Source organism: Phalangium opilio, unplaced genomic scaffold, assembly GCF_054372755.1.
Source record: "Phalangium opilio isolate 3A_F unplaced genomic scaffold, DU_Popi_V2 ptg000105l_1, whole genome shotgun sequence".
Taxonomy (NCBI): Eukaryota; Metazoa; Arthropoda; class Arachnida; order Opiliones; family Phalangiidae; genus Phalangium; species Phalangium opilio.
In genome coordinates, this window is record NW_028324207.1 from 10,365,079 (window position 1) to 10,381,971 (window position 16,893).

General features: G+C 37.1%; 1 protein-coding gene across 3 annotated transcripts in view; it reads right to left on the reverse strand.

Annotated features, from left to right (window-relative positions):
* Girdin (protein girdin) overlaps positions 1-15,669 on the reverse strand; it is a 33,147-nt gene extending 17,478 nt beyond the window's left edge. Inside the window, exons 1-12 of one of the 3 annotated variants that reach the window (XM_089851585.1) lie at positions 15,228-15,669; positions 14,971-15,056; positions 11,943-12,051; positions 11,810-11,879; positions 10,880-11,163; positions 9,192-9,364; positions 8,092-8,173; positions 7,860-8,018; positions 6,369-6,515; positions 4,135-4,273; positions 3,840-4,024; positions 617-1,039 (exon numbers count right to left, since the gene is read on the reverse strand). In XM_089851585.1, coding sequence (XP_089707711.1) covers positions 617-1,039; positions 3,840-4,024; positions 4,135-4,273; positions 6,369-6,515; positions 7,860-8,018; positions 8,092-8,173; positions 9,192-9,364; positions 10,880-11,163; positions 11,810-11,879; positions 11,943-12,051; positions 14,971-15,056; positions 15,228-15,278 — 1,908 coding nt within the window. In that variant the 5' untranslated portion in view covers positions 15,279-15,669. Of the gene's footprint in view, positions 1-616; positions 1,040-3,839; positions 4,049-4,134; positions 4,274-6,368; positions 6,516-7,859; positions 8,019-8,091; positions 8,174-9,191; positions 9,365-10,879; positions 11,164-11,809; positions 11,880-11,942; positions 12,052-14,970; positions 15,057-15,227 lie in introns of all 3 variants that reach the window. The other 2 variants (XM_089851584.1, XM_089851583.1) reach the window with 2 other exon arrangements.
* Positions 15,670-16,893: the final 1,224 nt, after the last annotated feature.

A 16,893-nucleotide genomic window follows, 5' to 3' on the forward strand; every position in this document is an offset into this window, starting at 1 on the left:
CTCTGGTGTACACAGAGATCCGGAGCGTCTACCCCCTCGGAAAATTCACCTGTTCCTCTTATCTTATCTCTATGCGCCCCTTATACCGAGCTAGGGCAAGTATGTACTAAAGATAAGCAACAGTTGTGATGGTGTTAGTTGGGAGACGTTTGGCTAATGTGGTAGCCTGTGGGCTGTATTCAGCTTCTAAGCTAAGACCTTGTTTAGTTGCGGGATAGACAATTCAGTGATCAATTGGTTATGACTTGTCTACACGCGTTAACATTCCCAGTTTGTGCCCTCACTACAGTAGTCCAAGAAACACTCTACCCTCAACAACAAGCTACATCCATAGTCCGGCCCGATCACTTATCCACTGTATACACTTTTACATTGTTTGTATTACTAACGCGTGAGAACACGGATTAAACAAGATGGCCCCGGCCAGATTATACTTTTGCGCGCCCTCTATTGGCTAGAACTGGTATGATATAAAAAACGAGTTGAAACTTAATATTCTGTCCTAAGCTCATTGTTTCAACCTGAACCCTATCTTTCACAGCAAATCAGTTAAAACCTAACATGATCATAAACTAATTACCCATAATTAAAACAAGATAAATAAAGGGGTCATTACCTCAACAGCGTTCCTCAATCTCTTGACCTCCTTTTCGGAGTACTTTTTCTCTTGCTCCAACTTGTGATTGTCGGCTTCCAAATTGGTATTTTCCTTCTCCAAATCGTGATACTTGCGAATCGAGAGTTTGAAACTTTCCAGCGTCGTGTTCAGTTTCAAATTCTCATTTTCGAGAGAGAGCATTTCCTGTTGAGCTTCGTTTAACTTGTCGCGGAGTGTCTTAACGGTGCGATGAAGTAGATGGTTCTCCGAGTTCAGTCCGCACACCGTCTGTTCCGTCGCCTGATGCTTGACCTCCGCGCTTTTCAGCGTCTTGATCTGAGCTTCCATCGATTGGACAGTCGCCTCTAATTCCTTCTTCTTGTTCTCGAGGGTTAGCGTCTTTTTACAAGCCTCTTCTTCGTCTCGCTTCAAGTTGCTAACCTGTTTCGTAATTAGCAAAGGCTTAGGCAGGGTTAGCCGTGTCGGTTAGCATACTTGAATACCGGCGGATACTAGGCTCGAATACCGGCGAATACTGGGCTCGAATATACCGACGAATACTGGGCTCGAATATACCGACGAATACTGGGCTCGAATACCGGCGCATACTAGTCTCGAATACCGGCGGATACTAGGCCCGAACACCGGCGGATACTAGGCCCGAACACCGGCGGATACTAGGCCCGAACACCCAGGGTTGGCAAAAATCCGGCAAAAACTAGTTTTTGCCGGGACACGTGGCAAAAAGTGGAAAAAACCGGCAAAAACGGAAAAAACCGGCAAAAAGTGGCAAAAACCTTTTCCCTATTGAAATGATAATTAGAAATGCTAACTTTGGCTTTGTATTTGTCATTCGTGTTATTATAGGTCTTCCAACAGCTAATATGTCTCAATCTTAATCATTTTTATAACATTTATTGTGTTTTAAACGTTCGAGCTAAATCCACTTTAAACTTATACAAATTATGAAATTTTGCTCACATTCCAATGATCCTGGTTGCTTCGCATTTGATAACTAAACAATAATTTTTAAGCAGTTTCTAGCAACAATCTGTTTCGAAATCTCAAAATTAGCGAGTTGAAAAAAATAGTGTTGAGCGAAAAATAAGGACTGATTTTTCATTTATTTGTATAACAAAGCCAAAACGTTCTTTGCCACGCGGTTTTTTCTCTATTTTATACTGAGAATGTAACCCACTTCACAAGCCTATACAATTATGGTAGAATTTTGGACGTTTTATTTTCATTTCAAACCCGAATTTTTTTTTTTTAAATTTAGTTCGTTATTTCCACATAAAGTGGAAAAAACCGTGGCAAAAAGGTTTTTGCCGCGCGGTTTTTACCTGGAAAAAACCACGTGGAAAAAACCGCGGCAAAAACTGGTTTTTGCCGCCCGGTTTTTTCCAGGTAAAAACCGCGGTTTTTTCCACCCCTGGCAAAAACGTGCCAACCCTGCGAACACCGGCGGATACTAGGCCCGAACACCGGCGGATACTAGGCCCGAACACCGGCGGATACTAGGCCCGAACACCGGCGGATACTAGGCCCGAACACCGGCGGATACTAGGCTCGAATACCGGCGAATACTAGGCTCGAATACCGGCGAATACTAGGCTCGAATACCGGCGAATACTAGGCTCGAATACCGGCGAATACTAGGCTCGAATGCCGGCGGATACTAGGCTCGAATACCGTCGAATAATAAGCTCGAATACCGGCGGATACTAGGCTCGAATACCGGCGGATACTAGGCTCGAATACCGGCGGATACTAGGCTCGAATACCGGCGGATACTAGGCTCGAATACCGGCGGATACTAGGCTCGAACACCGTCGAATAATAAGCTCGAACACCGTCGAATAATAAGCTCGAATACCGTCGAATAATAAGCTCGAATACTAAGGCTCGAATACCGGCGAATACTAAGGCTCGAATACCGGCGGATACTAGGCTCGAATACCGGCGGATACTAGGCTCGAATACCGGCGGATACTAGGCTCGAATACCGGCGGATACAAGGCTCGAATACCGACGAATACTAGGCTAGAATACCGACGAATACTAACCTCGAACACCGGCGGATACTAGGCTCGAATACCGGCGGATACTAGGCTCGAGCACCGTCGAATAATAGGCTCGAGCACCGTCGAATAATAAGCTCGAATACCGGCGGATACTAGGCTCGAATACCGGCGGATACTAGGCTCGAATACCGGCGGATACTAGGCTCGAATACCGGCGGATACTAGGCTCGAATACCGGCGGATACAAGGCTCGAATACCGGCGAGTACTAGGCTCGAATACCGACGAATACTAGGCTCGAATACCGACGAATACTAACCTCGAACACCGGCGGATACTAGGCTCGAATACCGGCGGATACTAGGCTCGAATACCGGCGGATACTAGGCTCGAGCACCGTCGAATAATAAGCTCGAATACCGGCGGATACTAGGCTCGAATACCGGCGGATACTAGGCTCGAATACCGGCGGATACTAGGCTCGAATACCGGCGGATACTAGGCTCGAATACCGGCGGATACTAGGCTCGAGCACCGTCGAATAATAAGCTCGAATACCGGCGGATACTAGGCTCGAATACCGGCGGATACTAGGCTCGAATACCGGCGGATACTAGGCTCGAATACCGGCGGATACTAGGCTCGAATACCGGCGGATACTAGGCTCGAATACCGGCGGATACTAGGCTCGAATACCGGCGGATACAAGGCTCGAATACCGGCGGATACTAGGCTCGAATACCGTCGAATAATAAGCTCGAATACCGTCGAATAATAAGCTCGAATACCGGCGGATACTAGGCTCGAATACCGGCGAACAATAGGCTCGAATTATCGGCGAGTACTAGGCTCGAATACCGGCGAGTACTAGGCTCGAATTACCGGCGAGTACTAGGCTCGAATACCGGCGAATAATAGGCTCGAATTACCGGCGAGTACTAGGCTCGAATACCGGCGAATAATAGGCTCGAATACCGGCGAATAATAGGCTCGAATTACCGGCGAGTACTAGGCTCGAATACCGGCGAATACTAGGCTCGAATAGCGACGAATACTAACCTCGAATACCGACGAATACTAACCTCGAATACCGACGAATACTAACCTCGAATACCGACGAATACTAACCTCGAATACCGACGAATACTAACCTCGAATACCGAAGAATACTAACCTCGAATACTCGCTAATAAAAAACTCAAAACCGCGTTAACTAACCTGATTTTCAAGGACCGATATTTTTTGTCGATGTTCCTCCAAGTCCTTCAGCAACTCCATCTCCTTATTATTCCGTTCCTCCTCGAGGGGGCTATTTTGTTTACTGTTCTCCACCTCCATCCTGAGTTTGTTGTTCTCCAGTTCGAGATAGAGGGCTCGGGTTTGGGCATCGGCGTTCAGTTGATCTTGAAGATTAACACCTTGACCTGCTTTAGCGCGGTTATTGGGGCCACACCATTTTACAAAACAACACCGAGACATCCATCCATGCTTGAAATAAAAACACGATTCTTACCTAAATTATTCTGGCACTTCAAATTGGTCAATTCCGTCTGCGATAAACGAAGCTCTTCGAGACAAGCTTTCTTCTCGAAATGAAGTTGAGCATTTTCTTCCAATAACAGTTCAATTCTGTCTTTGTTGCTCGATTGAATCTTTTCAAGAATCGAGTGACGAAATGAGAATTGGAAAGAGGGCACAGTAATTCGGGCCTAAATTGCGTCTAATTCGGGCCTAAATTGCCTCTAATTTGGGGCCTAAATAGCCTATAATTTGGGGCCTAAATAGCCTCTAATTTGGGGTCTAAATAGCCTCTAATTTGGGGTCTAAATAGCCTCTAATTTGGGGCCTAAATAGCCTCTAATTGGGGCGTAAATTGCCTATAATTTGGGGCCTAAATAGCCTATAATTTGGGGCCTTAATAGCCTCTAATTTGGGGCCTAAATTGCCTCTAATTTGGGGCCTTAATAGCCTCTAATTTGGGGCCTTAATAGCCTCTAATTTGGGGCCTAAATATAGCCTCTAATTCGGGGCCTAAATATAGCCTCTAATTCGGGCCTAAATATAGCCTCTAATTTGGGTAGATTTTACTGATTCGACTAATATTTTTGTAGCACCCTAGGAGCGAATTAAGGCACTCGGCGTTGCCCGTCAGCCCGTCGGCACATTTCTTTTATTACTTTTCACGCGGACATTATTCCATAAAGAGGGGTTTTTAAGTTTTTGGCCGACATTTAAAAAGATGGCAACAAATCCAACCCGAAAGACCATTCAGCCCGTCTATAGGTTAAAGGAAACCATTGTACTAAATATTTGCGAAATCGGTTGAAACGCGAGCGGACTTTGTTGCGTAGAGAAGATTTTTTACATTTCTGGGCGCCATTTTTTAACATGGCGGAGGATTGGGGGGAAATCATTCTTAGTACGCGCCTACTACTTATGAGTAACGATCCTGCAAATTTTCAGCCTACTAGGGGGCAAGCGGTTTGGGCTGGGCGTTCATTATCAGTCAGTCAGGACTTTGATTTATATAGATATCTCATGTGCACTAATTAGGCCGAGAGGTCGGACGTTTGTCAAAATCCCGTACAGTTCGTTTAAAATCTATTAAAATCTCTCTCGAAAATCTCGAAATCCCGAAATCTTACCCTTAAAATCTCAAAATCCCGAAATCTCACGTCAAAATCTGAAAATCCCAAAATCCCTACCTCAAAATCTGAAAATCCCGAAATCTTCACCTAAAATCCCGAAATCCCACATTAAAATCCCGAAATCTCACATTAAAATCTAGAAATCCCGAAATCTTAACGTAAAATCCCGAAATCTCACCCTAAAATCTAGAAATCCCGAAATCTTAACGTAAAATCCCGAAATCTTAACGTAAAATCCCGAAATCTCACCCTAAAATATCAAAATCTGAAAATCTCCTCGAAATCTGAAAATCTCCCTCAAAATCTGAAAATCTCCCTCAAAATCTGAAAATCTCCCTCAAAATCTGAAAATCTCCCTCAAAATCTGAAAATCTCCCTCAAAATCTGAAAATCTCCCTCAAAATCTGAAAATCTCCCTCAAAATCTGAAAATCTCCCTCAAAATCTGAAAATCTCCCTCAAAATCTGAAAATCTCCCTCAAAATCTGAAAATCTCCTTCAAAATCTGAAAATCTCCTTCAAAATCTGAAAATCTCCTTCAAAATCTGAAAATCTCCTTCAAAATCTAAAAATCTTGTTCCAAATCCCGAAATCTCCTTCAAAATCTGGAAATCGCGTTCAAAATCTGAAAATCTCATTGAAAATCCCGAAATCTTAAAATCTTGGAGTAGATTTCAAGATTTCGAAAATCTCAGTCAGAATCTCAAAATCTGGGGAAAATCTCAAAATCTTGGTCAAAATCTTGAAATCTCAAAATCTTGGTGAAAATCTTGAAATCTCAAAATCTTGAAATCTCAAAATCCCGTACACTAAAATTCCGAACGTCCGACCCCTCGAATTAGGCCTAAAATTGTTGAGCATAAACAGACTTTGGGTATTTAGGTCCAAATTTTGAGTGAAAATAGTACTCATAAAGTAACAGGATATTTAGGTTGAAAATTTAGGCTTAAATAGTCTTATAATTAGTGGAAGAATTAATAATAATAAAAAAAAAACACTTGACTTTCCCTTTCACCCTCCCTTTAATCAGAGTAATGAAAGCTCTTAGAGGAGATTAAGCATGGAGTAGAAAGAAATACGAAAGATAAAAGTTTAATTACCGTTTCGAGCTCATTTGTTTTACTCTGAAACTTCAACAATTCAGACTCCAATTCGGGAATTTGATCCAATCTTTTGCGGCAACTTTCCAGCTGGTCCTCTAACATGATTTTAGTGTCTGTAAGAATCTTATTGTCTTCACGAATTTCCTAAAAAAGATTAATTAAAAAATGTAGGCTTAATTAAATTAAGCCAATTTAATTAAATTTATAAGTCAAAGGATCATTTTAAATCAGAGTTTTTAGTTAAAAATGATTTTGCGTTAAGCCTTGGCATTTTTCATTTAAAAATTATTTCCCATTAAGCCTTGGCATTTCCTCAGTTAACAATGATTTCGCGTTAAGCCTTGGCGTTTTTTCAGTTAAAAATGTTTCGCATTAAGTCTTGGTATTTCCTCAGTTAACAATGATTTCGCGTTAAGCCTTGGTATTTTTAATTTCAAATGATTTCGCGTTAAGCCTTGGCATTTTTTTCAGTTAAAAATTATTTCGTGTTAAGCCTTGGCATTTTTTCAGTTAAAAATTATTTCGCGTTAAGCCTTGGCATTTTTTCAGTTAAAAATGATTTCGTGTTAAGCCTTGGCATTTTTTCAGTTAAAAATTATTTCGCGTTAAGCCTTGGCATTTTTTCAGTTAAAAATTATTACGCGTTAAGCCTGGGCATTTTTTCACTTAAAAACGATTTCGCGTTAAGCCTTGGCATTTTTTTCATTTAAAAATGATTTCGCGTTAAGCCTTGGCATTTTTTTCAGTTAAAAATTATTTCGTGTTAAGCCTTGGCATTTTTTCAGTTAAAAATTATTTCGCGTTAAGCCTTGGCATTTTTTCAGTTAAAAATGATTTCGTGTTAAGCCTTGGCATTTTTTCAGTTAAAAATTATTTCGCGTTAAGCCTTGGCATTTTTTCAGTTAAAAATTATTACGCGTTAAGCCTGGGCATTTTTTCACTTAAAAACGATTTCGCGTTAAGCCTTGGCATTTTTTTCATTTAAAAATGATTTCGCGTTAAGCCTTGGCATTTTTTTCAGTTAAAAATGATTTCGAACTAAGCCTTGGCATTGTTTTCCGTTAAAAACGATTTCGCGTTAAGCCTTGGCATTTTTTTCATTTAAAAACGATTTCGCGTTAAGCCTTGGCATTTTTTTCATTTAAAAATGATTTCGCGTTAAGCCTTGGCATTTTTTTCAGTTAAAAATGATTTCGAACTAAGCCTTGGCATTGTTTTCAGTTAAAAATGATTTCGAACTAAGCCTTGGCATTTTTTTCAGTTAAAAATGATTTCGAACTAAGCCTTGGCATTTTTTTCAGTTAAAAATGATTTCGAACTAAGCCTTGGGTTTTTTTTTCAGTTAAAAATTATTTCGCGTTAAGCCTTGGCATTTTTTCCTTCAAAAACGATTTCGCGTTAAGCCTTGGCATTTGTCAGTTAAAAATGATTTCGCTGTTAAGCCTTGGCACCAGCATTAATTATTAATTAAAAAAAAACCAATAATACCTCCATTCTGGATCGGTAGTATTCCAACTCCTTCATTTTATCTTTGTAACGTTGAATTTCACTCTCGAGTTTATCTACTTTGTGAACGCGTTCTTTTAAAATATCCATTTCGTCTCGGTAAGCCTTGGCCGTTCTGGCGCCTTGCACCAATTCCAAATTCTTAAAAACGTTAAATAAACAAATTTAAATATCGAATTTGAACTTTCTTTTGGCATTTTCTGTCGATACTAACTTCGTTTCTAAGTCGGTTTGATAGATTTTTATGCGTTTCCAATTCTTCTTTCAGCTCCGCAATCGATTCGTTCTTTTCTTCCCTACAAACGCATAACACAAATTATAACGTCTTTAGTAAGCGGTAGAGATGTCACTCGGTAATTTATCAAATATCGGCGAAAATTACCGATAATTGAACAAATAGCGTCGCAAATTACCGATAATTGAACAAATAGCGTCGCAAATTACCGATAATGCACCAAATACCGCCGCAAATTACCGATAATTGAACAAATAGCGTCGCAAATTACTGATAATTAAACAAGTACCGTCGCAAATTACAGATAATGCACCAAATACCGCCGCAAATTACCGATAATTCAATAAATACCGCAGCAAATAACCGATAATTTTCCAAATTCCGTCGCGAATTACCGATAATTTACCACATACCGCCGCGAATTGCCGATAATTTACCAAATACCGCAGCAAATAACTGATAATAATCGAAATTCCGGCGCAGATTACCAATAATTTACCTAATACAGTCGCAAATTACAAATAATTCACCAAATACCGTCGCAAATTACCGATAATTCACTAAATACCACATCAAATAACCGATAATTTTCCAAATACCGCCGCGAATTACCGATAATTAACCAAATACCGTCGCAAATTAACGATAATTCACCAAATACCGCAGCAAATTACCGATAATTAACCAAATACCGTCGCAAATTAACGATAATTCACCAAATACCGTCGCAAATTAACGATAATTCACCAAATACCGCAGCAAATAACCGATAATTCACTAAATACCGCAGCAAATTACCGATAATTAAACAAGAACCGGCGAAAATTCCCGATAATTTTCCAAATTCCGCCGCAAGTTACCAATAATTAACCAAATTTACAAAATACCGCCGCATAATCACCGTTAACTTACCAAATATCGTCGCACTTAAAAAGAATAAATTACCGACAGTAATTTAAATTTTATTTCTCCAAAAATTAGAATCGGTAATTTATTTATTTATTTGATTTTAACTACGGTAATTTATAGCTAATTTCACATTGATAGTAAGCGGGGGGGATGAGAGGAAAAATGCTTACAATTCTTGAAGAAGTCGCCTTAGTTTGGATTTGACTTCGGCTAACTCAACAACGAGTCTGGAACCCTCGGGACTAGAAAACGAAGTAGGGCTGAGTAATCCCGCGTCAATCGGATTGCTCTCGGTGTCCAGAGAACCGCAGATCTCGTGTTCCAGCACAAGATTCACCATCCTCTGCATCAAACATCAACGTTCAAAGAAATTCTGTCACTAACTTTGACCAGGTTAAGGATTTCATTTTTTATAGGATATTCCGCGAAAATATAGGATTTTATAGGATATTCCGCGAAAATATAGGATTTTATAGGATATTCCGCGAAAATATAGGATTTTATAGGATATTCCGCGAAAATATAGGATTTTATAGGATATTCCGCGAAAGTATAGGATTTTATAGGATATTCCGCGAAAGTATAGGATTTTATATGATATTCCGCGAAAATATAGGAATTTATAGGATATTCCGCGATAATATAGAATTTTATAGGACATTCCGAGAAAATATAGGATTTTATAGGATATTCCGTGAAAATATAGGATTTTATAGGATATTCCGCGAAAATATAGGATTTTATAGGATATTCCGCGAAAATATAGGATTTTATAGGATACTGCGCGAAAATATAGGATTTTATGGGATATTCCGCGAAAATACAGGATTTTATAGGACATCCCGCGAAAATACAGGATTTTATAGGACATCCCGCGAAAGAATAGGATTTTATAGGACATTCCGCGAAAATATAGGATTTTATAGGACATTCCGCGAAAATATAGGATTTTATAGGACATTCCGCGAAAATATAGGATTTTATAGGACATTCCGCGAAAATATAGTATTTTATAGGATATTCCGAGAAAATATAGTATTTTATAGGATATTCCGAGAAAATATAGGATTTTATAGGATATTCTGCGAAAATACAGTATTTTATAGGATATTCCGCGAAAACATAGGATTTTTAGAATATTCCACGAAAATATAGGATTTTATAGGATATTCCGAGAAAATATAGGATTTTATAGGATATTCTGCGAAAATACAGTATTTTATAGGACATTCCGCAAAAATATAGGATTTTTAGAATATTCCTCAAAAATATAGGATTTTTAGAATATTCCGCAAAAATATAGGATTTTTAGAATATCCCGCAAAAATATAGGATTTTTAGAATATCCCGCAAAAATATTGGATTTCATATGCCATTCCGCGAAAATAAAGGATTTTATAGGACATTCCGCGAAAATATAGAATTTTATATGACATTCCGCTAAAACACAGAATATTATAGGATATTCCGCTAAAACACAGAATATTATAGAACATTCCGCGAAAACAAAGAATATTATAGAACATTCGGCTATTTCCAAGAATACCACCCACCTCTCAGATTATATTGTGGTTTGGTTTTTTGGAAAGTATATGAGGTGAGAAATTTTCTTTTTGCTCTTCACTTTTTTCCTATTCATTTCCGGCCAAACATTTTTACACCATAATTTTTCTCACCTCATATACTTTCCAAAAAACCAAACCACAATATAATCTGAGAGGTGGGTGGTATTCTTGGAAATTCCCGAACATTCCGCGAAAATATAGGACTTTATAGGTGCAAAAATTACAGGCCTTACTTATTGTATTAAAGTAAATCAGGATAGAAAAATTGAAAGTATTAAAGCGATCATGATTACCTGTATAATATCATCGCGTTCATCAACGAGCCTCTTAACATTTTGAATGAGCGTGAAGAACATTTGTTCTTGATCACCGGGAGAGAGTCGACACAAATCGTTCCAATCCATGGACCAGGTTGACTCGGGGTTCTCGTTCACTCTCTTGATGCATTCGACAATCGTGTGTTGCGATTCCAAATCAAGCTTCTTGATGTTCTCGATGAAGACTTCCTTTTGTTCGCATTGAACAGCCGATCCCAAGATCAGCAGTAACAAAGCGTTCATTTCGTCCAAACTCGAATCTGACCAATTGTTTCAACTTTATTCAGAGAATAACAAAACCCTCCCCACCTTTGACTGTATTAGTTTCTATGGGTAGTTATTCCTTAATTCGACTTTCCCCGCGTACTAAAGGCCTTAATTCGACTTTCCTCGCGTACTAAAGGCCTTAATTCGACTTTCCCCGCGTACTAAAGGCCTTAATTCGACTTTCCCCGCGTACTAAAGGCCTTAATTCGACTTTCCCCGCGTACTAAAGGCCTTAATTCGACTTTCCCCGCGTACTAAAGGCCTTAATTAGACTTTCCCCGCGTACTGAAGGCCTTAATTCGACTTTCCCCGCGTACTGAAGGCCTTAATTCGACTTTCCCCGCGTACTAAAGGCCTTAATTCGACTTTCCCCGCGTACTAAAGGTTTTAATTCGACTTTCCCCGAATACTTAAGGCCTTAATTCGACTTTCCCCGAATACTAAAGGCCTTAATTCGACTTTCCCCGAATACTAAAGGCCTTAATTCGACTTTCCCCGAATACTAAAGGCCTTAATTTGACTTTTCCCGAGTACTAAAGGACTTAATTCGACTTTCCCCGTGTACTAAAGGCCTTAATTCGACTTTCCCCGATTTTAGGGGAACCCTATTAAGTCAGGATTTCAAAATTGAGAACAAACCTTCTTCGGGTGTTTTCCCCAGTTTAATAATATCGGGCATTTTCATGACGACCATTTGACCCAAAACATCCTGAAGTTAAAGATTACGTTAATTGGCCATCATCTCCAAAATTGAAGTTAACGCGAATCTTACTTCGTAGAAGACTTTGATGTTTTTCAAAATGGCGTGCAAATTGCGGATTCTGCCTATCATGTCATCGTTATTGCGAGTGATTGTGACGGGATGAGGGGGTTTTGGATCTCTACATTTTGATAAGGAAACTTCCATTAAAAACTCCGCTGGTTTTAGAAGCGAAGACAATTGGGGTTTTGAGGGTTGGACATTTGGACATTTGGCATTCATAATCGTATTTTTTAAGATATTCAATTGGTTCACGAAGTTTGAACATGATTTATTTGAATGCATTATCTCGCAAAATCTTTAACAATTCTAATTTAATATATAGGACATAGGCCTAATTTAAATAACTTCTAATAAGTTATTTTTTATTTGGTAACAGTTTTCTATTTCATTAAATTAAATTAAGTTTGCCAAATTAAAATGTTCCTAATTTCAGGTATTCCCTGATTTATGACAAGCTTTAGAAAGGGATTTTTTAACCAATTTAAGCGAATTTTTGAAACCAATTTAAGCGACTTTTTGAAACCAATTTAAGCGACTTTTTTAAACCAATTTAAGCGATTTTTGAAACGAAACTTAAGCGATTTTTTGAAACCAATTTAAGCGATTTTTTGAAACGAAATTTAAGCGATTTTTTGAAACGAAATTTAAGCGAATTTTTGAAAAGAAATTTAAGCGATTTTTTGAAACGAAATTTAAGCGATTTTTTGAAACGAAATTTAAACGATTTTTTGAAACAAATTTAAACGATTTTTTGAAACCAATTTAAGCGATTTTTTGAAACCAATTTAAGCGATTTTTTGAATCCAATTTAAGCGATTTTTTGAATCCAATTTAAGCGATTTTTTGAATCCAATTTAAGCGATTTTTTGAATCCAATTTAAGCGATTTTTTGAATCCAATTTAAGCGATTTTTTGAATCCAATTTAAGCGATTTTTTGAATCCAATTTAAGCGATTTTTTGAATCCAATTTAAGCGATTTTTTGTAACCAATTTAAGCGATTTTTTGAAACCAATTAAACGATTTTTTGAAACCAATTAAACGATTTTTTGAAACCAATTAAACGATTTTTTCAAACCAATTTAAACGATTTTTTCAAACCAATTTAAACGATTTTTTCAAACCAATTTAAACGATTTTTTGAAACCAATTTAAACGATTTTTTGAAACCAATTTAAGCGATTTTTTGAAACCAATTTAAACGAATTTTTGAAACCAATTTAAGCGATTTTTTGAAACCAATTAAACGATTTTTTGAAACCAATTAAACGATTTTTTGAAACCAATTAAACGATTTTTTCAAACCAATTTAAACGATTTTTTCAAACCAATTTAAACGATTTTTTCAAACCAATTTAAACGATTTTTTGAAACCAATTTAAACGATTTTTTGAAACCAATTTAAGCGATTTTTTGAAACCAATTTAAACGAATTTTTGAAACCAATTTAAACGATTTTTTGAAACCAATTTAAACGATTTTTTGAAACCAATTTAAACGATTTTTTGAAACCAATTTAAGCGATTTTTTGAAACCAATTTAAGCGATTTTTTGAAACCAATTTAAGCGATTTTTTGAAACCAATTTAAGCGATTTTTTGAAACCAATTTAAGCGATTTTTTGAAATGAAATTTAAGCGATTTTTTGAAACGAAATTTAAACGATTTTTGGAAACGAAATTTAAGCGATTTTTTGAAACGAAATTTAAGCGATTTTTTGAAACCAATTTAAACGACTTTTTGAAACCAATTTAAACGATTTTTTGAAACCAATTTAAGCGATTTTTTGAATCCAATTTAAGCGATTTTTTGAATCCAATTTAAGCGATTTTTTGAATCCAATTTAAGCGATTTTTTGAATCCAATTTGAGCGATTTTCTGAAACCAATTTAAGCGATTTTTGAATCCAATTTAAGCGATTTTTTAAATCCAATTTAAGCGATTTTTTGAATCCAATTTAAGCGATTTTTTGAAACCAATTTAAGCGATTTTTTGAAACCAATTAAACGATTTTTTGAAACCAATTAAACGATTTTTTGAAACCAATTAAACGATTTTTTGAAACCAATTAAACGATTTTTTGAAACCAATTAAACGATTTTTTGAAACCAATTTAAACGATTTTTTCAAACCAATTTAAACGATTTTTTGCAAATCAATTTAAACGATTATTTGCAAATAAATTTAAACGGTTATTTGCAAATAAATTTAAACGATTTTTTGAAACCAATTTAAATGATTTTTTTGAAACCAATTTAAATGATTTTTTGAAACCAATTTAAATGATTTTTTGAAACCAATTTAAATGATTTTTTGAAACCAATTTAAATGATTTTTGAAACAATTTAAATGATTTTTTGAAACCAATTTAAATGATTTTTTGAAACCAATTTAAATGATTTTTTGAAACCAATTTAAACGATTTTTTGAAACCAATTTAAACGATTTTTTGAAACCAATTTAAACGATTTTATGAAACCAATTTAAACCATTTTATGAAACCAATTTGAACGGTTTTTTTAAGCAAATTCAAAGAATTTTTGGAAAAAAATTCATATGATTTTTGGAAACAAATGATTTTTGGAAAAGAATTCAAATGATTTTGGAAACAAATTCAAATTATTATTTGAAACTAACTCAAATGACTTTTTGAAACTAATTCAAATGACTTTTGGAACCCAATTCAAATGATTTTTTGAAACTAATTCAAAGAAATGATTTTTTGAAACCAATTTAAACGATTTTCTGAAACCAAATTAAATGATTTTTTCAAACCAATTTAAGAGATTTTTTGAAACCAATTTAAAAGATTTTTTGAAACCAATTTAAATGATTTTTTGAAACCAAATTAAACGATTTTTTCAAACCAATTTAAGAGATTTTTTGAAACCAATTTAAATGATTTTTTGAAACTAATTCAAAGACATTTTTTGAAGCAAATTCAAAAATATTTTAGAAACAAACTCAAAGATTTTGAAACAAATTTTGGGAGATTCTGCCAAATGTCTAACCCCTCTAGAACTTAACCGTAATACTAACATTTGTCGCCAGATATTATTCAGCGCTCCTCCACTACACAAAGATTTGTAATCGAGAACACAACCTTCACCTTCTACTGCTTTGACCTTTTTTTACAAAACGCCAAAACATAAATACAATCAATTGAATTAACACAGTACTTGCAAATGATCTAAATCAGCGACCATCAATTGCATTTGCACAGTCAGCGCAACTCCAACTCCAAACTGAACGCATCGCAGCTGCAGATGCCGCGTTAGTAACAAAATATGACTTACCCACGACACCAAGGCGCTTTTCATGAACTCTGGAACTGAACTTGAAGCCATTTTACAATGAATTTGTAGCTTACAACTTCGAGTGAGTCAGAAAACAAAGTGTTTTCCCAATCCCAAGATCAAAACAAAGATAATGACTGACCAAGGCTTAATGAATGACCTTAAAAATCCTCATTGTCTTCTTTCCCTGGAGCAATGTTTATTTCTCCTCAGGCGCAAACTTTCAAATTCATTTACGAAACTTTAATTCGTAATATGCGCGCAAACTCTATTCCGTCTTTTCTTAAAATCCATCTTGAGATTTCATTTAAATCAATGCAAAATTAAAACACTTTCCTACAAAACATCGATTGAGAGCAATGACTTAACGGCTTGCTTCCTCATCCCTGACTAACTTTTCCGCATACACACAAAGTGCGTTCAGTGCCAGTCCTCCCCTTAACAATACGGTCCTTCCTGATACCAAAAGTTCACTGAAAAGTATCAAAAGTATCCTTCGTTCACAGTTTCCAGCAGAGTGGGAAATAAGGCGGTGGCACAGGGCAAATGACCAATTTAAAAATTGCCTGGACCAGTTTAAAAATTAAATCGGAGGGGGTCAGTGGTCCACAGGACCACTAAGAAAATTCAAGGGTTTCCAGAATCCAGACATTAGCTAATATATTTTAAAAATCCACTTCTTCAATTTAGCAGACGACGCGTCCTGGTCAGTGTTCATGGACCAGTTTATTTATTCCAGACCAGAGGGGTCGCTGGCCCAATGTCCAGTTTAAAAAAATCCTTATTTCCCACCCTGACAATGTCCCATAAATTTTCCTGTCAATTACTGGACACATGTGTTATAAGAAATTTTTCTTATTTTCGGCCCTGTCTATAGGATGTGCAAGTGTGCAACTCCCTATACTAAAAAGTAAACAAGTCGATACGAGCGCTGAAAAGTCTCGCGTGTAAATTAAAATGTACTTAAGCAAAGCCCACTCGATCACACAAGTTGCACGCGCACAGTCGCACTTGAGTGCAGTATGGGAAATAGCACACTTCCTCTGGTCCAAAACTAGTTTATTAATTTCTTGAACAAGTTTTTAAATTCAAAAAGTGGGGTTTACTGGTCCAAGGAACCAGTTTATTAATTGCCAATAGATAGAAGAACAAAGACTGGGACCAGTCCGAAGACCAGTTTATTATTTCGGACACTAGGGGGGTCACTGGTCCCAAGGACAAGTTTAAATAACATCCTTATTTCCCCAGACTGCTTGCGTGATCGAGTGGGCTGTTACTCCCCAAGACCCCAACAGAATCAGCACAATGAAAATTATGCAGGACTCACGACGGAAAAATTGCTTCAGACCTATAAAACGACTTCAAAAATAGTCACTAATATTATACCTGCAAAAGGAGAAAAACCAAATTATCTCGGCCCCTAATATAGAATTTGCCAGGTAACCAGGCGGCGCTAGTATCGACTTACCCCCACCAGGGAGGAAAGGGAGATGCCGCGTGAATAGCGCGAGGTGTCTCTCTTTTGGGTGGGGGAAGTAAATTTCCCAGCCAACGGGGGTAGTATCGCCCGGGCCACCGCGAGCTCTACTGCGCAAAATCCAAAATTTTTATCTCATGTAGCAACTATTCGTGATGTCACTTCGCGCATGCTCAATCATCCACCGAA